The sequence below is a fragment of the Microplitis demolitor genome, chromosome 1 (assembly GCF_026212275.2).
Source record: "Microplitis demolitor isolate Queensland-Clemson2020A chromosome 1, iyMicDemo2.1a, whole genome shotgun sequence".
NCBI lineage: Eukaryota > Metazoa > Arthropoda > Insecta > Hymenoptera > Braconidae > Microplitis > Microplitis demolitor.
This window is the reverse complement of record NC_068545.1, coordinates 23,838,385-23,862,474: the sequence shown is the minus strand read 5'-3', so window position 1 is coordinate 23,862,474 and position 24,090 is coordinate 23,838,385. Positions and strand designations below refer to the sequence as shown.

At 32.2% G+C, this 24,090-nt stretch overlaps 2 protein-coding genes across 4 annotated transcripts in view; one reads left to right on the top strand and one right to left on the bottom strand.

Moving 5' to 3' along the window:
- LOC103577887 (ankyrin repeat domain-containing protein 50) overlaps nt 1-24,090 on the bottom strand; it is a 99,553-nt gene that overhangs the window by 13,767 nt on the left and 61,696 nt on the right. For all 3 annotated transcript variants that reach the window (XM_014440710.2, XM_014440711.2, XM_053737296.1), the window contains one exon: nt 8,311-8,440. The gene's annotated coding sequence lies outside the window, so the exon portion shown is untranslated. The remainder of the gene's footprint in view (nt 1-8,310; nt 8,441-24,090) is intronic.
- On the top strand, nt 13,641-17,564 carry LOC103580163 (prion-like-(Q/N-rich) domain-bearing protein 25). The gene is made up of 8 exons (XM_014440635.1): nt 13,641-13,751; nt 13,854-13,944; nt 14,033-14,281; nt 14,361-14,609; nt 14,989-15,234; nt 16,980-17,053; nt 17,153-17,243; nt 17,314-17,564. Exons 1-8 carry the CDS (start codon nt 13,641-13,643, stop codon nt 17,562-17,564), a joined length of 1,362 nt encoding a protein of 453 aa, XP_014296121.1.

Here is a 24,090-nt window from a genome sequence, read left to right as displayed (position 1 = left end):
CCGTTCCCGAGCTTATGCATAAGATATGGAAAGCTAATTCGCAAATTGGATAAAGCAGATGGGCGATATCGATTCGATGATAGAACAGGAGCTAATCGATCACGATGTCACGTCGGTATTTGATGAATTAGCGGGCTTAGATCTATTAATGCTATTCCGTGGAGTTATACTGCTGTAACTACTCCGAGTGAGGGTGTGCTGTGTATGCACGTTGATTGATGGCTGGGTATTATTGGTGCAAGTTGTAACGAGCCAATTTCAGGGTGTGTTTTGAATACCGTGATCTCTGATGACGCCAATTAGTCGCGCGCTTGTTGTAGGTTAAGGGTGCGGATCTATGCGTATAAATGTCGCGTTAATTTTCACATCAGTTCAAGTCTTCACGTCCTTTGTTTCGAGTTAATTACTCGCAATAACTTCTCATACGTGTAGCTTAACATTACAGTTATTTTAAATTCGACCTAATTTATTTAATTGCCTTTTATTTATTTGTTTATTCATTAATTATCAGAGGTAAGGGTTGGGCAAAATGGGCCGCTCTTAAATTATCGTGCTCAAAATTTTTATAAAAGTCTTTATTTTCAGTTTAAATTACGAACATTTTTGAGCTCCATTTTGCCCAAAAATAAAGAGAAATTTTAAACACAAGTTTTGAAAAAAAATATTTAGCTCAGCCCTTCTCTGAATTGAAAAGTTTGAATACTTGAAACAAAAGCTCTCATTAAAATGACAAAACATTTTCACGCTTGTTTAATTACTGAAATTAAAACTAGAGAGTACTCATTACAATGCATTCAAAATTATGACTCATTATTTGGGAATAAGTGCATTAAACTTGATTTTAATATTTAACAATTAACAAAATAGCCGATTAACAATTCCGTGCTCATGATTATTTATTGCAAAGAAGATAATGTCAATGTATAATTGAAGATTTACTTGATTACTCAAACAAAAATTTATTAGTAATTGACCCTAATAAATAATTTAATCGGGATATTTACGAAACAAAAAGGCACAAAATTATATGCTCGGGTAAAATAAATAAATTTACGTAAGAAAAATTGAAGGCGGTCATTAAAAATGTATAAATAAAAATGATTACTTAATAGGCGTGATTTTATCAAATTAATTTATTACTTAAAAGTAATAACATTACAAGTCATTAATTTAAAATAGTCTGGTGTAATACGGTGGCGTTTATAACAGACGCAATCGATCTTAATCGCAATTCATCGTCAGCGATTTAGAAATTACCTTGTCTGCTCTTACCACCTTTTAAAGTTATCCACGTTGTCCCTTCGGCGTCCACCTGAGTTACAACCTTCTCTCGCTCGTTATTATGCAAATATACATTTACGTCACTATACATATATATGCTCATATACATACAGCGCACACATTTTAACTCCATCTTGTTACAATCCTCAAGGCAGCGGCAAAACGTCACACGAAAGATTTCAAAACGCGATCTCGCGCAATTCCCGGTGCCTATTATACATTTGGTCTCAATAATCTAATCTAATATAATATGTTAATGTAAAAATATATGGAATACTAATATAAAGTAACGTAATATGTAAACGTAATCTGTTGACCGCCCACGTCAAGCTACCGTGATAATAACACATACGTGTTTCAATTACATTCCAACTCGACCCGACTTAAAGATTGTTCAATCTTCGTCTATCTTTCTTCAAAGACAATTATCTTTTTTCAAAAAAATTTGAAAAGACCGCTACTTATTAAATCTAATTTTTAGGTCGTAAATTACAAGTTTTTCTATTTAATTAACATAAAAAAACCTTCGACTTTTTTTATGACATTAATTTTATTAGACCGTGTTCTTTAGTTGCTGATGTATTTTTTTTTCAGTGTTTGTAATTATTTAATTAATTTTATTGGATATTAAATAAAAATTGAAGGTATATTTAAGTCGACTGTTCGTATTGAATATTACGAAGGGTAGACAGTAAAGCGGATAAGACTGAAAGTTTAAACCTCAGTGTTCACATGACCGGACGCAAATTTTTTTTGTTTTGCTAAAGTAATATTGCAACTGTCTTTCTGTTCTTGAGAGCCCAATATTCTTGTCGGTGGTACGTAAAAGGTTATCTCTAGGGTCTACCGCAGTCCAAAGACAAAATACAAGGAACGAAAAATAGAGAAATAAAATAAAATAACAAAAAAAAAAGGACATTGAAGTGCACAGAGGATAGGAAACGCAGGGACCAACACAATAAGCTTCCCATGACTGGCCAATAAGTGAAAATGTCGGATTTTCCAGTAGTTGGTGATTTTTTTTTATTTTTTTTGTTCGTCTGTTTTTTTTTGCTCACAGTATGAGAAGTTGAAAAGGTAAAGGGAACAGGGTTAACTCGCTGAAAGATATATTGGAAAAAGTCTCGGCTGAGTGGATGGAAGAGAAATGATATCGTTCAATTAAATAAAGTAGGCAAACGATCGAAGAAGATCCAATCCAATTGGACGGAAGACAGATTTGAGGTTTATGCGACGAGCTAAAGTTGTAATAAATATTTAAACGCTTTAGTGCTTTCCTATAAATTCAATAGGAATTTATTTGCCTTGTCAGTGATAAGCATTGTCTAGATAAGAATTTAAATATAAATAAATCTAAAATGAAAAAAAAGAAAAAAGTCACTCGCGATCTAACTGCAAAGTGGAGATAAAAGTGGCAGTAATTTTGCTTTTGCTTTCTGTTGAATTGAAATATTTGATAAGTCTCAACTTGTTGACTCTATCGAGGAACGCACTGTCGTCGTCTTCTGCCGGCAATTAGACGGTTTGGTGGACGGCTTAATTGATTCTCGAGGCGCTAATCTTAACACCGTCTCGCCGTTGCAGAGCGATATTCGAAAGTTGAAAAGGGACTAGACAGTTTTAATCATCCTGGTATCCACTTAAAAGTTTGAATAAGGAATTTACAAACGCTCTAGGCACAAGGATATTAACTTAAGACGGACTTCCGTTTAGTCCCGCATGTTAGATTAGCGAACTGGTATATTAGCAAAGTCTGAGGGCTCTGCTTAAGGTTAAGGTGGAGATGGAGATGGAGCTGGAGGTGGAGTTAAAGTTATAAAACTAGCAGTGGTGATGATACTGGTAGCTGTACAAGGATAATACCGAGAGATTACCTAGAATAAGCGAAAAGATCCTAAATGTAATGGTAGTACGGCAGTATTACGGCATAAAATTTTGGCAATTAATATTCACGTTGTGTCAGGGAAAATTCTGCCTAACCCTTAGACCTTTCCAAGATAAATTAAAGACGGATGGAGATGATTATAAGAGTCTCGAGTTAATTTAAAGCCCTTGGAGATTAATAATTACACTTTATAATTTATATTTCTGTTTTAAAAATATCATATTTATAATAATGATAAAAATATAAATTTTATAATTCAAAGTGCAATGAAATGAAGTTGATGATAAGTTTAAGGACTTGCCAATTTAATCGGGATTAACTTTTTCATAAAAAGTAAAATGTTGGGATGGAGCTGAGGGTGACATAAAACTAACGAGACAGCAGTTGAGGTGAGTAAGAATTCGCTGATGGAATGAGCGAGTGAAGAAAAAAAAGCGAAATGGAAAAGTTGGGGAAATTGCTGCTTGGGACTTGACATCAGTGAGTGGGAGTTTGAAAACATCGTTAAGCAAAGTGTCGAGAGATTTTTAGTCGGGAGGACGGTATAGACGAGTAACGAGAGAAATACGTGAAATTGTTTGAGAGATAGACGACCCAGGACCCGGTTCCGGTGTAGCTGCTCTAGTCTGGTCTAGTCTGATGGGAAGCTTTGCTTGCCCAGATTTTTACGGCTAAATTTAGTGCCTTATCTTACGCTTTATCTCGAGTATATATTATAGCCGCGCATTATTATAGGTGGAAGCAACTGCTGACGTGTTGTGGGCAGGTAATTTGGCCCTCGACGTGGAACCGAGCTAGCGCGTTTGGTGGGTTTAAATTTCGTTTGCCTCGCGGCTATCCCCAGCGCCCCGATTATTCCTTTGCAAAATCGAGACTCCGGAAAGCAACCCCCAAGTCGCCGGGTACACTGTCTTTGAGGCTATTTCGCGTCAGAATAAGCGCGAGGAAGAATATAGAGTATAGAGAGACCTGAATGTCTAGCTTTTGTGTCCATGTAAGTGTTGTGTGTATGTAAGAGTATGTGCGGAGTGCTGAATAATGTATTTTCCATTATGCAAATCATCCGAGTTCTGACTTTCATTATTTGACGGTAAAAAAAAAAAGGAAAAAAAAAAACAATCATCTCATATTAGTAATATAAATTTATAAATTTTTTAATAAAAACACCGGATTAAATCTGCGCATCATTTTTTTCTACTTGTATAGTCGGATAATGTGAATTTAAAAATGAAATTTATGATTTTCAGCGTTTTTATAATCATATGGGTTTTTTAAAATAAATAATATGAAATTCAACGACGGATTTTAAAAGCGTACAAATGAATGAATAAAAATGAAAAAAAATGAAAAGTAAATAAATTTAGCGAGAATTCAGAGTTTTATTATACATTCATATTTCAATATGCACGTGCTGAATGTCCTATTGATTCACCTGAAGCATTCACAGAGAGAGAGACTGCCGATGCACATACGCACTAAAATGTATGGTAACCTACTGCATTCTCTTGGTCCCTGGTGGCATCTATATGTTTGTATAGACGTAGATATATGAATGCATATGAGGATACAAATGTATATATTTGGTAGCATATATCCACAAATGTACAAATGTCCTCGGTGAATAAATATGTATGCCGTTGTCTCTTTTTACTTAAATGTGTTTTCTATCTTGGCTTCTGCATTTGGGTACCCTGAATTTTTCAACACGCACACCATTTTATTTCCGCTTCGCGGGAATATGTTACAACCGACCTCCTTTCTGGGAAGAAGTTAATATCATGCTCTTTCACGAATGTGCCTACGGAGGTTTACACGACGAGAAAGATGCCTCGAGGCAGCATGTGGGATATTCCCCCAAGACCAAGTGTTACGTTTATATTTTAAGTTTAAATTTCATTTTGAAAATCTTGATCGCACTGCTGCCTCCTACTGTTTAAATAATTATTTGCATAAGATATAAGTAAATGAATTGACAATATTTATAAACATATTTAATAAGAAGCATTTTGAATTTTAAAATGACAACTGAATAATGCAATTGTAATTAAATGAAAGTTTAACACAATAAAAGCAACCTTATATTAACGCTTGCTCTTATTCTATTAATTTTATTTAAGCGTTAATGAGTAATGTCGCGTTGCGAATCCGCTGAGTGTTCCATTTTGATAGACACATTTACGCCAGGGTAGAAGAAGACAGACTGAAACCACCACTTTGTACAGACTAATTATCGTCGTCTGGCCGAGTTAATGGAAGTGTAATCTCTGAGGATGGTTCATACCTACACACCCATATACATTCACGTGCACTCAGGCCTTCTGTTCATGATGCACGGAGAGCATTATTTTACTGGCCGTACAGTACACGCGATACGAAAATGGGATAAATTCACATGGGTTTTGGAAAATACACCTGAGAGATATTTGCAGGCAATGCAGTGGCTAGAAACACGTTTGGGATAATATGAAAACGTCCTGAGTTAAATTGGACGTCATTATAGCCCCGACAGAAGCGGCAGTACAATTCAGAACATCAGGTATCGAGTATTAAGCATCTTGGAGACGTGTGCTGCAGGTCGTGAACTCTTGAAACCCGTGGGCGTTTATAGATGATATCGCGACGTGACACGTACGATCTACCCACGTCCGCGTCATTCACTATTGACCGTTTTATGCTGCTCCTGAATTTAGTACCCGAGGAACCCAAGTTATAGCTATCAAGTGCAGGTTAAATTCTGTTATATTCCACTGACAATGCTGCTGTGCCAGAGCTTCTGACATCAGAAAAGCAATTTACGTTGACGTGGACTGGGGCCACGGGGATGCTGTTAGAACACACTGAGGTATATGCGCACGTTTAGCTGTGAAAGCACATAAAGATGCTGGTGAATGTGCAAAAGACATTACGAGATAGACTGGGTCTCTTGGCAACCCGTGACTCTTTGCTCTTGTTTCGCGTTCTTCAGTATTGTACATCCGGGAAACGGTGCCAAGGCCGTCGGAAGTTGAATTTCAGTCTCAGGTGTGCTCTTCTCTGGGTAAAGGTGGGATATGCGCGCTGGTTTTAAACTCGGGGATTATAAAAGATCCGGGTGAAACTGTGCTAGATGCCTTGGCACTCATTCAGGTGGGAATCAAGGTTACAAGCGAGAAAGACTTTACGTTTAATTACTGCCATTGTCATTTACATTAATCATCTTTTATTTTTTTTCTACAAATTCTGACTAGAAACTTTGACAAAACGGTGAATTATTTTCGTTCCACGTAATCAGATAATTAAAAAAAAATGAGACGTCCTAAAAATCTAACAGAATGTCAAAATGTCTCGGCCTAATTTATTTTTAATAGTACTAATGGAGAATTTTGTAATTAAGATAATATAGCAATTGAGTTTCTAATCTTATCATTACGTGTAATAACTATGAGTAATTTAAAAAAAAAAAAGTGAAATTTCGGTTCGCGAGATTAATGACTTTTGTATCGAATCATTTAATTCCAGAACGACCAGGGAAGTACACTCACCGTATGAACAAGCGCGTTGGGCAGATAGCCAGAGATAAGAGATTTCGGATAGCAAAACAGTATGAACAAAACACTGTCCCGGTCGATTACTCATTTGGAAGTGAGTTAATCTGACTATACATCGTTTTCATTAACGATCACTATCTCAATCATGACTAGAATCTACTACAAGTGCTATGCTACTACTGCGGTAACACAAGGGCTACATAGATGCCCACATATATACATATATATATATACATATAGAAGAAGGTATGGGAGGTAGATGAGAATTGGATTGGGTGGGTGGATGAGGATGGACTCCTCCGAAGGGAAATAGGTCGACGGTTTGTGCGCCGCTCGAGAGAACAATGTGGTTCGCGTATCAGTTAACCAGCCGATGAAATTGCATTGAGCGTTTTGGACAGCCTCTACAGATGTGTACCTGCTACAATTGTTGCGACAACTTACCATTGTTGCATCATTTAATAACAACCTATAGATGCATAGTTATACCCGATGCATTCTACAGTCTGATGTAACACTTTCGCAACACCGAATGTGAATAATAAAGCAATCGCTGGCCAAGATCTAGGTACCTTACGTGTAGATCGTGTTGAGTTTGCATCAGTGCTGATGATTCAACAGGAAAATTTTAATCAGGCCAACGAACTCTTCAACTAGTAACTCTGTAACCTAGTCTCTCTTATCGATTAAACGTCATCGGAAAGAGATGACACCCCAACGAGGAGGAGAAACTCGACTTGGTTTTCGTATCTATACAACCTATTCAACTGCTTTACATATGGCACGTACACAAGCTGTGACATCTTGATGTAACAGCTAGCTTTCAAGGCTTGGGTTTCTTTCAATGCCTCCTTTTTTTATTTTTTTAAACGATTTATATGCCTGATGCAGGCGTCACGTATCCCTTTCTCTCTATCTATATACATATACACGAGAATCTTTTATAATGTGTGCTAAACTGGTGGACGTTTTGCTGAACATGTTCATGCACTTGGTACACAAGTACTTTTTGAATAAAAACTTGCTACTTGTCAAGTGAGATAGCCGACCTATATTTCACGACAATAGCCAACACGTTTATCATCGGACGGTGAAAACTATCTCGTGAACGTGTACCATCTCAAGATAGCAATACTTTTTTGTCCCGATTTAAAAAAGTGTAAATGAACTTTTTTATGTCATGTGACAGATGCAAGTTTACATGCAAATCATTTCGATCAGAAATTATAAATATATTGATGCATATAGATTGCAAAGAGTAAGCTTCTTATGGGTAAGATTCTTATTGTCAAGGGTATTGTTGAATAAGACGATATTGCATATATGTATGAAGAAATAAGAATGATAAAACTTAAGAATATGCTTATGGATTATGTCAATGCGGATATTGAAGATTTCAAGACCTTTCGTGGGATGGCAACTGAAAAAGGATCTCGAATAAAATGAAGGCAAAAAAAATGTGAAAGCTGTACGCAAACATGTTTTTAAAAAAGCGCGCCTCCAACAAACTCTGTATTAGATTTCGTAGCATTTTAAAAACTTTAAATCAAACGACTAAACTTTTTCGGCTGTTTAATTTTATAACGGGTTTGTTTAAATGTTAAACATTTAACTTACCTCAATTGTGTTAACTTGTTTATTTTGCTTTTCTTAATCCTTATGTGTACTTTCTTTCTTCTTTATTAAGCAGAAAGTATTTAAATTTTCTCTCTTGCAGCTTCTTTAAAATCACCCTGAATGAGTGGAGCTGAAAAAATGTTAAAAAATATATATATTAGCGATTTATCTTCCGTTTTTATTATTTTGTTACATTTAAATGCCAGAAATGAACTATTATTTCATATTTTATAAAGGTTCAAAAAGTTATGCTTTTAAATCTCTCGAGTTGTTTTTTTATCCGGATTAACCGTGAAGCGTTGAAAGTGAGGTTGTTATACTTTTTCCTAGATTTTTATATCTCTTTGATAAAAAAAACCCAAAAGGATACGCGGTATGACATGACGGTGTGGGTTCAACGAGCTGGCTAATCGAAACCACTTCCCAAAGAGCTAACCACTTAACTCAGATCCTTCCCGTCTACATTTTCCACGCGGTTTACATCTTTTTCCTGATGATAACAATGACGACACTCGAACCACTACACAGCAATATGCTTTTTACTCCTTTTTTATTGGATACCTCAGCATTAATGGCCAATTTTTTTTCCTCAGCTATTTATAACTGAACCTTCTATTCAATAATTACACGTTAAAAAAAAAAAAGATTTTCTATTGTCTGTTATTATCAAATTTTCAGGCCCATTTTTCTCTGCGCACGTGCAGTAAATAAGAAAAAATAAATAATTAGTTACAGAGAATGATTATCAAAAAATGCTCGAGGTTTAATTAAAGAATAATAAATAAGATAAGATGGCGGATAATTAATCGAGTAGCACGAAAGTAGCAAAAGCTTTTGGTCTAATGGTTAAATAAAGAGTTTAATGTATTAACACGATAAAATGTAAAGCTTGCGGATTGATAAATTACCGAGTGTGATGTAATCCATCAACAAATACTTGAGTGGAGTGTAAAATAAAAATTATAATAAAACGAGTGTTTGACATTTTTAAATAAATTACTTTCGTCACGCAACCAGCTATCAACGGATAATTTGAAAGCCTCCCATTTGCGCTAATCGATTACTACAAGATTTATAGACACATTTACTGCAGTATGTTGTATGTACGCAGTACTTGCGTGTGTGTAGTTTGTTATCATGTAAAATAAAAAAAAAAGTAACATTTCTAATGGTTTATTCATTAAGTTTCTATTTAATTTTGTCGTAAATACCGCAATGTAATTACTGAGTTAATATAATTGGAAGATAATGAGAAAGGTAAATAATAAAAGTGTTCTGTTTAAATTAGATTCTTTGTGCCACTGAGAATTTAAGTTTAAAAAGTTACTTAGTTATCCCTACATTGCTTATATTATACAGTCGTTTTGTTTAATTTTCAGAATATTTTTTTCTCTTTATTGAAACTTTTAAACAGCCAGAAGACATTTTCTACATCGGGATTAAATAAGCAGAGGTTTTTTTTAAGACAAAATAATTATTTTATCAACTGAGACTAACTGATATAAAGTAATTCATCATATTTTAATCCTTGTATTTTTTGGACGAAGGAAAAAAAAATTTCATTAGTTTTAGAAAAATGAATGAAAGATTTTTTTTCGATTAATCCTTTGACTTTTTTCAACGACACATGGAATGTTTTATTGGTTTTTTTTCGATCGGACAAATTTATATGATAAAATTCCAGTTTTTGAGATAAACTGTCAATAAATTGTTGGCTTTTGTACCCATTGTAAGCTTTATCAGTACCGACAGTTTTATTTTATCCTTTTTTTTTTTTTCATCAAAAATTTATTTCTTCTGTATTTTGACTCGATTCTTTGACACTCAGGCTATCGCCGATGAATAATTGCTTCGATATTCGTTTGTAATCATTGAGAGTTTTAAATGGATGGATAAAATAATAGGACAGATAAAGTGGATGATAAACGTGGGAAGTACTGTGCGGTTTGTGTTATTTGAGAGTTGCATAGTGTCATTAGCTGTTGTACCACTTGTTGAAATTAGTTAAACATTTAGTGACGTTCCAACTGAGTTGATCAATTTTAACCGACGAATCAAGGATTACTGAAGCTCTTCATGAGTATTTAAACATTTAATACCGGATAGTGATTAAATGATTTTACATTAAAGTAAAATGCATAAATAATGAATTTGAATTTGATGAAATTAAACTGAACAAAATAACAAGTCTGTAAATAGGATTGACGATTTATTAAATATTATTGATCATTATTTTCATGGATGGCTGATGACTAAAAGAGTGTTATTTAATAAAAGAGCTTTGAAGTTAACTGAAGAGTGATGAAATAAATATAAATTATCCACGTGACAATCTTAGTAATTTTATTCAATACCTTAAGGGCTTCATCATATTTACTTTCATCCCTTTCACCACCAAAAGCTATTTATTAGATTCTTTCCAATTGACTGAAAAAGAACGATAGGGAAAAGCTACGGGAATACACATTTCCAATAAATTGCAAGAGAGCATGAGTTTTCACCTCGAGCATTTATATTATCTTCTTTCATACTTTTTTATCTTTATTTTCGATCTATGGCCTTCTCTCTCTATCAACCTGCCTCTATTTCAACGAGTTTATTTTTTTTAAGCGTTATCAATAGCACAGACGACAAGAGACTCTTGGCAATCTTCTCAATGATTTTGCAATCTCGGAAATATAATTCTATGATTCACCGTTTATCTTGACAAGAGACTGGAATGCTAAGAATTTACGCTAAAATCTCTTTTCACTTTATTTTTTTCCCGCCTGAAAAATGTTATTTTCAATACCTTCAACAGGGATCTCATAAAAATCGCATATGTAGCTATTTGTTATTTTTACTCTTTTTCCTGCTTTATTTACAGACTCACTTTTGTATTATATATATATACGAATGATAAAATTGAAAGAAATGACACATTGGGCGAATATAATAAAAAATAAACTTCCTTTTATTTTCTTTCCTTTTTTTTTACGACTCACTTCTCAAATTCATGGGACACTAGTTTTTTTCTCGATTGGAAGTGTCACAGGAAAAAAATAAAAATTTTTCTGCGCTACAGGGCTAACCCCTTACAATATTACAAAAGTTATTCCTTCAGATTCTACGGGGAGGGAAAAAGAAAATAGAAATAAACTACAATAACAAAAATAAAATAAAAAGTAATACTAGAGAAAGTGAAAATTTCTTGATGGAATTTTATTTTCTGTATTTTCCTCACCGGGTTATGTTTCAAACAGAATTGTAGTACTAAAAAAAAACCGTAATAAAAGGAACGTTATAATGAGACAAAGAATGTCTGATGAATTTTGTCATAATATGACAAGAGAGCCTTTGAAACAACCTATGTAATAATTTTGAAAATAATTAATGCTCGACCAAGCACACAGTACAACAAAAAACAATTCTTTTGTAAAATGAAAAACTTTATTTTTCCCTCAACTATTCAGACTTACACACAATTTACTTTTTTCCGTCTATTCTTTAACGTTAAATTCTTTCATTGTTTCGCCTTGACTGATTTTCAGACACGTGCTTTTGATATTTATGACATAAAGATATTTAAAAAAAAAAAAATAAATAATTGCAGAATACAATAAAATATATATATGTATATAAACATAATGAAATTGCAGTTGAAGCAAAAAAAAAATATGTTTAGTCTCGGGAAAATTACAGGAGAGTCTCCAAGGATTACAAGCACCACTTTAGTCACTAACTCTCCCTTCTATCTCGTTATATTCTCATCCTTATTACCCTCCTTTATTACACTCATTACATCGAGACGTAGGGAGGCACATTTCAGTTTGCGGTCTTGCTTGTGGCAGCATTTTTACTTGGGAAATATAATTACACAAAGAAGTAGTCTACGAGAAAATTTATGTCTGTGTACATGTGTGTCGAGTCGTATGCTCTATATATATATATATATAAGTATATAAGAGCATATGATAACGGAGGAAGCACAGAACGAGATAATCTAAGCATATGATTATTAGTGAAATATAAAGAATAAAAATATAAGTACATTAAAAAAAAAAAAAAAATAGTGAGAGAAAAAAAAAGTGTCAATTTGCACGAAGAGACCTTAACTTAGTCTCACGCGAGGGTGAACTTTCATAATTTGTGTTCATCATCTAACAAGCTTGATACGCTTCGTGAGCATTTCTGCAGTTTTATCATTTTTTTTTTTTTTTTTATGTACTTTTTAATGCACCTCCATTTATATATTTTTATTCTTTTAATAATACCTCAGTTGGTCAACCAACACATCTTCAGCACGAAGATGACATATATTGAAGTAATTCGCTTGAGCACAATAGCAACAAATGTAAACTAGTTTTAAAGATAAATTATGTGCAATAGTTCATCTGCCTCGTAGTCATATATCCATAAGATTCTTTTATGCATTCATATAGGTTTGAGTGATGAATAATTGCGGTTAAATTAAGGGCTTGCTTTCAGAGAACAGAACGAGATGGTTTTATCGTTCTCTCCCTTCTGCCAGTGGTATTATATAGTCGCTGTCTCGTTTGCAATTTCGTTCGACTCGACCAGACAAGGAAACACATTTTGCGGTGGCAATAAATCCTTCGTATCCTGGGGCCACGAGTTGGTTCTAGCATCGGTGTCTGATGTGTATAAACTAGAGAAACGAGCTAGGATATTCATGCGTCACTAGTTGTAGTAACGTTTAGTAAATATGCTATGCTGAGAATTATATGAATAAAGTTGTAGACTAGAACAGAAGTCTAACATGAGAATCAACAGCCTAATTCACTCAGACATCATTGACGGTCTCATTATATTATGCATAATTAGAAATGACAATACATGCGATCAGTTTTTTGTATGAACGCGAATTTATTGGGAATAACAAACTAGAAATTTATTGACGAAATTCCACAGCGTATTCTTTTTTATAAGTTTATTGACATCCATTCAATTATATATTATTAAATATCAAGGGGAAAACCAACTATATATATTGGCATATATCTTTGGTTTCCCCCCTAACAAGTTCATAGCATATAATTAGATTAATGTCAAAAAAGTAATAAAGAAGGAAGAGTTAATTGTTCAATTATCACTATCAAATTGATTAGTCGAATCATCATTAAATTTTATTTTCGGAGTAATTTAAGACTAGGTATCAATCGCAATTTAAACGTTGATGTTGTTTGCTACAAAATTTTATGATCGGTTTGGTTACGTAAAACAAGAATTCTAAAAAAGAAACTGATGAGTTGGATCGCGTCAAGACAAAGCTAGTAAAGATAAAAAAAAAAAAAATTCATATGAGTTTCACATCACTATACAACAAGAAAATGTCAGCTGGTACCAAGTTTTTGATTCTGATTTTGATAGTTCAATTTGCATGTTCCATCGTTTTTGGAAATCACGAAAACCCAGATCAGTGTGCACATAGTAGTGATGTTGTAAGAAATCATATAATACTAATTAAAGCTTAATTTTCTGAATTTGCAGGAGAATCAGCATTTTGTTTTAAATGTATTACAAACATTTTTATATATTAACAGTGTATTCCATATTTGATTCAGCCATGCTGTGAAAGAAGCGACATATGTCAAAAAGGAGTGACACAAAACATATTTTTTTGCATGGAAGCAGGTAAATGAATAATACTTTTTACAGAAGCTTTGATTTTTTTTTTTTCAGGGATATCAATTCATTTGAAAATGATTTTGTTTCGTTTCAGATATATTAGGAAAGTCTTGTGAAAATGATCTTGATTGTTACAGAATTAGCAACGCAATATGTTCAAAAGAAGATATATGCGTTTGTAAATCAAACTATGTTCCGGATGAGAACAATTCAACATGTTTACCGTTATTAGGAGAACGTTGTGAGCTCTTTGAAAAGTGTGGCTCTTATAATTCCCTATGTAAACATAATCGATGCGAATGTTATGCATTCTATGAAGAAAACGATGGTCAATGTCAACCGAGTTAGTATAGTTATTAAAAAAAAAAACAGGAAAAACATTTAAAATTATAAACTTTATTTTGATAAATTTATTTTAAAAGGATATTTGGGACAATCATGCAGAATAGATAAAGATTGCTGGAGAATAAAGTACGCTGTATGTTCTGAAGATAGTAAATGTACTTGCCTACCCCAATTCGTTAGGACAGACCAGTCAACGTGTCGACCACTTCTAAATGGATTTTGTGACAACAGTGAAGAATGTCTTACAAATAATTCTAGTTGTATTGATAATCATTGTCAATGCGTGGGTGACTTTGCAGCGCAATCTTATGATCGCTGTTTACCAAGTAAGTGGATAAAGTAGAAGAAGAAAGAATTGTGATCAATGTTACTCTGTCTTAGCTTATGTGAACTTGAACTGTAAAACTGATGAAGATAATTGCAAAAAAAATTTACTTCTATCATGCCGGAAAAACGGTAAATGTTTTTGTCCACCGAACCACGTTGCATTAAACGAAATGATTTGTGCACCAATTTTGGATGGATTCTGTACAAGAAGTGAATTTTGTGTGACAGAAAATTCTGCTTGTATTGACTCTAAATGTCAATGTAAGCCTAAATATAAGGCGCGATTCCACAATCAATGCTTACCAAGTATATATTATGTCTATAAAGATAAAAGTATTCGTTTAAATCATACATCATTTAAATTATATTAATTTTCAGCGCATTTGTATAGGTCTTGTAATTATGATTTCGATTGTTATAAAATATGGGGGGCTGAATGTTTTGATAAGAAGTGTGTCTGTCAAAATAATTACATTTCTCTTAATGAAACAACTTGTTCTTTACCTATCGGTGGAATCTGTACCATAGATGAAGAATGCCTAGTCGAAAATTCGATTTGTATTGATAAAAAATGTCAATGTAGACCTTACTATGACTCAATATCTAAAAATGAATGTAAACCAGGTGAGTTTACTCAACGTCCGAATGAAAAGATAAATATTTTTCATTTTAATTTTTTTTTAGTAAATTATAAATACTGTATGACGAATGATGACTGTACTGACAAGCCACATAAAGAGTGCGGAAAAAATAAAAAATGTGTTTGTAAGCCCAATTACGTAGAGATAGACGATACACTATTTTGTGGACCGTTACTAAATGGATCTTGTTCAAAAACCGAAGAGTGTTTGACCAAAAATTCAGTTTGTTCTCGCGGAGAATGTCAATGTAAAAAATTTTATAAACTTCAGTTCATCAATCATATTAAGGAATGTGTACCAAGTGAGATTAATTTTTGGTGTCAGTAACATTACGAATGTAAATGATAAAATTTATAATTTGATACATTATTTTTTTTTGTACCAAGTTTCAATAGGACATCCGTGCGAGATTCCATATGATTGTATAACATTAATGCATGCTAAATGTTCAGCAGATAAAATATGTGTTTGTCAAACGAATTGTTTTGCATTTAACACAACTTTATGTGCACCAATCATTGATGGGTTTTGTTCAAACGATGAAGAGTGTAGATTTAATAATTCTTATTGTCTTGATCATACATGTCAATGTAAACCAAATTTTTTTGCTGTGTCAGATAATCAGTGTGTAGAGAGTCAGTATAATCTTAAATTTAATTCTTAGATAATTTTTTTTCCAAAATAAAATTAATATAATTGACAATTTTTATAGTAAACGATCATTTTAAATATAATTGATTTCTGTTTTACTTTCTAGAATCGTCGGTAGTTTCGTGTAATCAGATTATTGATTGCGGAGACCCATGGCATGCAAAATGTTCGTTTGACAACAATTGCTTGTGTTTCTCAAATACTACACAACATAATAGAGCAACATGTTTACCATTGGTAGGTGGCGCTTGTTGGAAAAATGAACAATGCGTAGTTGAAAATTCTTTATGCATTGATTATCATTGTCAATGTGACTCCCCAAAGTATGTTCGTGTCGCTAATAATCTTTGCATCCCTGCGACTCAGTGAATGTGCATTGGGAATAAGGTATTAGTATACCACTGGTTGAATTAGTGGTATACTTATAGCTGAAGAAATGGTGACTATTCACTGGTTCGCAGTGAATTTCACTAATTCATTTTTAGAAAGTGATTCAGAGTAAACAAATTTCCAATTTATAATAATGACTTATACTCACATATTTCTCTATCATTAAAATTTGTATTATTACTTAAAATATAAATTAATAATAAAGGCTAATAGTTAATTTGGATATGTCTACATGAATAATTTCACCTATAACAATCCTGCTAACAAAATATTTATCACTTACCATTGACTAGTTTACAATATTCAATAAATATATATATTTAGTTAAAAATGATTTTATGTCTCATTCGGGTTTTCCAATTTAATTATTTTTTTATTGTTTTTAATTATGAGTTTAATAGTTTCATTAATTCTTGGTTAATTTTTTTTTCGTTTAATTGTGATAAAAATAAAACTGTAATACATGCTATAAGTGGTGGAATGATTGATCACAAATCTAAAATGAATCAAAATATTTGAGCATTGTTTAGGTGGTCAAAAAGTTGAAGTTTAAAATACAATTTTCGCGTTATTATTAGTTTCATATGTGAATATTAACTTTCAAGGATAAAAAAAAATTTTTTTTCTATTTCTCACTGTACTACATAAAAATGTTGACTGACATTAAATATTTGATTTTAATTATAGCACTGATTTTGATTCCTTGTTTTGCAAAATCAACTGACACAAATATACATGGCTGTAAATACAATAGCGATACTGTAAGAAATCATATATGATATTGATTAATGTTGAATTTTTCAAATTATTTGGAAAAAAATTTTTTGTCGTATATTAAAAAAATTTATATTTATCAACAGTGTAATCCATATTTGGCAAAACCATGCTGTGAAAAAAGCGACGTATGTCAACGGGGAATAACAAAGATGACATTTTATTGCATGGAAGCAGGTAGCTGACAAATAACCTTTTTTTTATTACAAATATTAATAAATTCAAACAATAATTTGTATGATTTCAGATGTATTAGGTAGGTCTTGTGACATCGATCGGGATTGTTACAAAATAAGCCACGCCATATGTTCAAAAAAAAAATGTGTTTGTAAATCAAATTATGTTCCACGTGAAAACGATTCAATATGTTTGCCTTTATTGGGAGAAAATTGTGAGTCATATGAAAAGTGTTGGCCTAATAATTCTATTTGTGTGGATCATCAATGTGAATGCATCGCTTCCTATGAGCAAGTTAATGGTCAATGCCGACCGAGTTAGTACAGTTTAAACTAAAAATATTTAAAATTATCACCATTATTCTAATCAATTTATTCTGAAAGATTTTTTGGGGCATTCATGTCAAAACGATGAAGATTGCTGGAGAATAAAGTATGCTAAATGTTCTGGATATAATAAATGTACTTGTAAACACGACTACATTGAAATAGACCAGTCAACATGTCAACCACTTTTAAGTGCATTTTGTGAGAAAAGTGAAGAATGTTTTGCAACTAATTCCATTTGTATCGATAATCATTGCCAATGCGTGAATGATTTCGCACCGCAATCTTATGATCGTTGTTCACCAAGTAAGTGGATAAAGTAGAAAAAGAAATAATTGCAATCAATGTAACTCTATTTTAGCTTACTTCCATTCAAAAATTAATGTGAATGGTAAATTATTTTGTCCACGGAACCACATTGCATTGAATGAAACGATTTGTGCACCACTTTTGGATGAACTCTGTTTGATAAGTGAATTTTGTGTAGTAAAAAATTCTGCTTGTGTTAACTCTAAATGTCAATGTAAACCTACATATGTGGCACGAATTAATAATCATTGCTTACCAAGTATATATTGTTTCTATAAAAATAATAATATTCATTTAAATTTATAATTAAATCACGTTATAAGACTATTTGCTGTTTTCCTTGCATAATTTCAATATTATTAATGCGAGTAAAGCACTGATAGTCTTATAACGAATTTAAGCTGAATTTTATTCCAACTTCTAGCTTATTTGCATGGATCGTGCAATCATAATTTTGATTGTTATAAAATATGGGGGGCTGAATGTTTTGATAAGAAGTGTGTCTGTCAAAATAATTACATTTCTCTTAATGAAACAACTTGTTCTTTACCTATCGGTGGAATCTGTACCATAGATGAAGAATGCCTTGTCGAAAATTCGATGTGTATTGATAACAAATGTCAATGTAGACCTTACTATGACTCAATATCTAAAAATGAATGTAAATCAGGTGAGTTTACTCAACGTCCGAATAAAAAGATAAATATTTTTCATTTTTATTTTTTTTTTAGTAAATTATAAATACTGTGAGACGAATGATGACTGTACTGACAAGCCACATAAAGAGTGCGGAAAAAATAAAAAATGTGTTTGTGAAACTAATTACTTAATGATTAACGGTACGTCGTCATGTGCACCATTAATAGATGGACTCTGTTCAGAAACTGCAGATTGTTTGGTCAAAAATTCATTTTGTTTTCTTGGCAAATGTCGATGTAGAAAATTTTATGAATTTCGGACTGTCAGTTCTTTTGATCAATGTCAACCAAGTAAGGATAATTTTTCGTATTGAGAATGAATTAATTACATCATTGAGCTTACACATAAAATAGTAATGTGGTATTGATAAAAATTTCAATTATGGTTATCGTGTTAGTAGCATATTGCATGAAATTAGTTATTGACATTTCTAATTTGATCTATTTCTTCTTTGCGTATAAAGTTTCAATAGGGCATCCATGTGAGAAACCATGGGACTGTAAAACAATAATGTATGCTGAATGTTCAGCAGATAAAATATGTGTTTGTAGAACAAATTCTTTTGCATTTAACAATACTGTATGTACACCAACAATTGGCGGATTTTGTTCAAACGATAAAGAGTGTAGATTTAATAATTCTTATTGTCTTGATCATACATGTCAATGTAAACCAAATTTTTTTGCTGTGTCAGATAATCAGTGTGTAGAAAGTCAGTATGACTTTAAATCAAATTTTTAGATCGTTTTTTTCTTTTATAAAATTTACGGTATTTTGGTAAACTATAATTTTAAATATTATTGATTTCTGTTTTACTTTGTAGAAAGATCGGTTGTTATTTGTAATGAACTTATTCATTGTGGAGATCCATGGCATGCAAAATGTTCGATCAATTACAATTGTTTGTGTATCTCAAATACTACACAATATAATAAAGCAACATGTTTGCCATTAATAGGTGGCGCTTGTTGGAAAAATGATCAATGCGTAGTTGAAAATTCTTTATGCATTGATTATCATTGTCAATGTGACTCCCCAAATTATGTATACGTCGCCAATAATCTTTGTTTGCCTAGTCAGTATGATCATTAAACTTACATTAAAGCTATTGCTTTAGGCATTTAATATTTTAATCATCTGATATCTGATTTTTTACAGAAATACGCTCTAACATAATGTAAGCCAAACGTCATTTCATGTAGTGAAAGCAACGCTGTGTATAGTACCACAATCTACATTATTTACTTCTACAAAACTATTGTAATTTTAATAGAAGAAAATGAATTTATATTTGAAAAACAAACGTTATTAATAAATAGTCTTTTCAAACGAAAATAGAAATAATATTTGTTTTTATCTTACGAACTGGAACACATTAATTATCAGATTTATTTGTAGAGATGATGATGAAATCTAAGTGAGGTGGACTACAGAGTAAACTATTGTTTTGTTGACAAATACAGGCGTGGGTATCAACCAACGGTTTAAAGAAGTTAGCATATTATACATACAAGCACAAACAGAAACCACATGGATGATGAGGTTATAGTTTGCGAATTGGAAACTTCTTTGTTTGGTATACAAGCATATCCAATTGTACTGTCTATGCAATTATATCTCTTTGTCATTATTATTTTTTTTCATTGTCATAAATTTTTGTATATTATTATTGTCTGAAAGCGTACTGCTAATCCATATACAATATAATAAATTATAAATCATTTTTTATCTGGAATAATTACAAAAGTCTGACGCTTTTCTCGGCAAGAGACTTGATTGCAGTTAAAAAGTGGTAGAAAATTAACTTACTTTGAAGCGCATACACTTTTGCATTATATATAATACTGTTTTATAATTTTCGTTAAAGCTATCCGTTGAGCAAAATTTCATTTTAAACTCTTTCGTTAGTTTTTAAATCGCAACGGTATTTTTCCTTTACTTTTTTTTATTACCAGCAAAAACATCAAAGACTGATTTTTAATTATGTACCGAGAAAAAATATATTAAAGCACAAATAGGTGATTCAATTCTGAATATTAATTTTTTTTTCAACAACATTCATTTCGGTGTATAATCCATTTCACTTTTCAGCTGAAGAAATATAAATTTTCGCAATATCCGATATGATATATGAATTTCTTGATTCACTCGTGCATGTGCATACGCATGTGCTGTGGACAGGCCAGAACATCGGGGATGCAGAACATTTACACAGTATCATCGGTGGGCAGTCGTCACTTCAGATAGAATACATTCACATATTCATAAATAAAATATATATTCATACTTTTTTTTTCCCAATCGGACGACTGATCCTCTGGGAACGTGAAATTTCCCTAACAAGTTATACATTCTACACATGAATGTTTATTTCAGTTGATTTTCGGTTTCAAACAAAAAATAGTGACCTATTATTTTTTGATAAAATGTCACCGAATAATTCTGAACACACTGTACATGATTAAAACCATCATACTAATTAAAAAAATATTTTTCTTTGGAACTTAGTGACATCAAAAAATATGGCTCAAAATTTTGTAAAAAGCCTACAGATTTTCCTTAATTTAATAAGTCCATTTACAAAAATATGAATATACTCTTTTATAAGCAAAAGGCGTCGAAGTCAAAGATGCTTTTGAATTTTCTCTAAACTTTGAATATATCACGTGTAAATATTTCCCTGAATGTGAAATATTTCCATTGGAAATAATATGTTGGATTTACTTACACTTACACTTACACTTGGGTATTGCGGAGCGAAAAAAGTAAAGAAAGAGTAAAAAAAATACATAAAAATGAGGGGAAGCGAGTTATCTTGTGGTAATACGTGCGCAAAGCGTAAAGTTACGTTTGGTTGCCCTGCTGCAGCAGTCCCGTTGAAAGTAACGCGGTTTAATATATACGATTTCTCACTGTACTGGCTTTTCATTCTATTTCCGTCTTTGCTCTCACACTTGTGGTTATGACTCCCAGTATTAGGCTCCGAATGCCCTATGCAGCTGGTTTTAAACTTGTACTTTCAGACGCCAATGTTATACTTTTTTTCATTCACTTGTCCATTATTTCCACACACTATTTAATAACTTTAATAACTGTTATCCGATTTTATCTTAATTAACCTGTCATTGGACTTTGAATAACCGGGAAATTGACATTGCTTTTTGTCCGTCTAGCTGGTAAATTTTTTTACACTTTACTTTGTTTGGTATTAAATACGTAAATAAACCTGTCTCAAGTAAAACCTTGTGGTTTAATACCGAGCATTGTAAACACCACTCAGACAACGTGTTGTGGCTTTTCGTGTAACACAGTGCAAGAACCAGAGGCCAGTTGGTTAGGATGTTTTATGCACCAAAGTGCTCTTCCCTGCTATCCACGTCAGAGTGCAATTGTGTTCTGTGTACGTACAAGAGATGAATATATGCAGTGTACTTCTCAACACAAAGCTAACTCTAAAGAGACATGTACATGTTTCATTCTTTGTGCAATATTTTCATATTTTTTTTTTTTTTTTTTTTTTATGAGAAAATAAAAAAAGGCTTAACCATATGGTTTACGGACAGAAAATAATGTAAATATTTACATACATTTTTGTCATATTAAAATTAAAATAAACAAATTTTTTCTCAAAGCATTACATAAATATTTTTCTTACCATGTAATTTGGAATTCTATCCAGATATTATTCAAAAATTTTAAACTTACAAAAATAATTGTCGTTTTTTTTTACTTTTTGAAGTTTGAACTTTCATAAATTTTGAACGAGGTAATGATAAATTGATTGAAGGATAGTTCAGTTGGCCAATTGATTTGGTTCGATGGAAAACTAGAATGTGTAGTATGGCATTGAAGAAAATCAGTCAATAGAATTGTGGATATTTTAGCGGAATTCAATCGCAAAGTCAGAAAAATAATAGGGGAAGTAATAAAAGTTATTTAGTGAAAGCAGGTTTCTGTGACATTACGCGGGTGCAAGGATTACTTGGACTGAGGATCAGACGGGGACGAGGTGGCGAGCCAATATCAATTTTTTAAGAGTTTACGTCGTCGTAAGATGTATCGGTAGCTGGTCTTGCGTTAAACTTTCGTCTAACAAGAAGCATGTCTGCAGCATGGTTGTGTGTTGCTTTTACAAACTTTTTTACTTTACTCTGAGGAATAACGAAAAAAGTCGGTCGTGTGCGGTAATTCCTTGCTCACACGAATAGAGAAACTTGTAACGGTAGTTGTTGCCCCCCTGTCATCAAAGTTATTTTTAAAAAGTTAACACTGCACACTATTTTTCTTAATACAGCTATATATCATTTAACTTTTATTTATATAAACGCGCGTTGAAAGGCTTAAGCTAAACAGATTTTATAAATACAATAATCTGTTACCGTTTTATAAATTTAGTGGACTTTAATATTATTTTATGTTTTTATGAGTCGATGTTATTTATAAAATTATATTTTACATAATCCTATGACTAATTTTTATTATTGAACAGATTATTAGACCGTATCCAGTTTGCTCAGCCATATAATAATTACTGCTTGATTTTATTTTCCCTGCATCGATTAAAATCACGTGGAAAAAATCACCGCTTGAATGTTAATTATTTTAGTGAGAAAATAAAATATCGTAATATAATTATTGATAATTGAGTTTGTAGGCACTAACGTTATTTATTTATTTTTTTTTTTTAAAGTCTTTGCTCAAGAAATAATCTTATACACCACAAACAACATCGTTCCTGTGCAATTAATAATGAAAACGTGTTTCTGAGCCTGAAAAGCCAAAAGGGGAGAGTGGGATTGCACAAGAGTTGCTGTTGGTTTTATTATAATTATAATTATTGTTATTATTATTATTACTGGGGCGAGGAGGGTTGCAGACAAATTAATACAGCGAAGGAAATTTTTCCATGGCCTTCGTCAGAAATTTAACGTTCTTTATTTCCTGGCATTAATCCCCTCTACTTTTATTATTATTATTATTATTATTATTATTTCTTAATTTTTTTCCGTAGCTTGCTCGTTTACTTTTTTCCTCTAAAGAGAAATTCTCTGAGAAGACGTCCAAGTAAATTTTCTCAGCTTTTTCCGGGCGGATGTTTTTCGTCGCACGTGAAACTCTTTACGTCACAAATTCTTAACTCTGACGGACAAGAAAAATAAACCGTAGAAAGAGAGTTATATTTTTTATTTAAGCACTTTTATCTGTCTATCTATGCTGCAGTGAGATATTTTTATTTGAAAAACGAAAAAAAACTACTGGAATTCGTCGGAGCAAAGTTATTTCGAGGTACAGATATTTTATCTGTGAGATATTGAATATTTTTTTTATTTTTCCAATAGTGATATGTATTTTCTGTATCCTGTTGTGGTCACTTCAGGATTAAGAAAGATTTATCAGGCTAAGTCTTGACAAATATACTGATAGATTTATTTATTTAACTTTAGGATTTTTTTAGCGGGATTTTCAAAATTATTTTATAGTGAAAGTTTAACTGGAATTTAATGAAAAGTATT

Coding starts and splice junctions, on each gene's coding strand:
- LOC103580163 (XM_014440635.1), top strand. CDS start 13,641: ATGTCAGCTGGTACCAAGTTTTTGATTCTGATTTTGATAGTTCAATTT. Junction 13,752..13,853: donor GTGCACATAGTAGTGATGTT/GTAAGAAATCAT, acceptor ATATATTAACAG/TGTATTCCATATTTGATTCA. Junction 14,610..14,988: donor TTATGATCGCTGTTTACCAA/GTAAGTGGATAA, acceptor ATTAATTTTCAG/CGCATTTGTATAGGTCTTGT.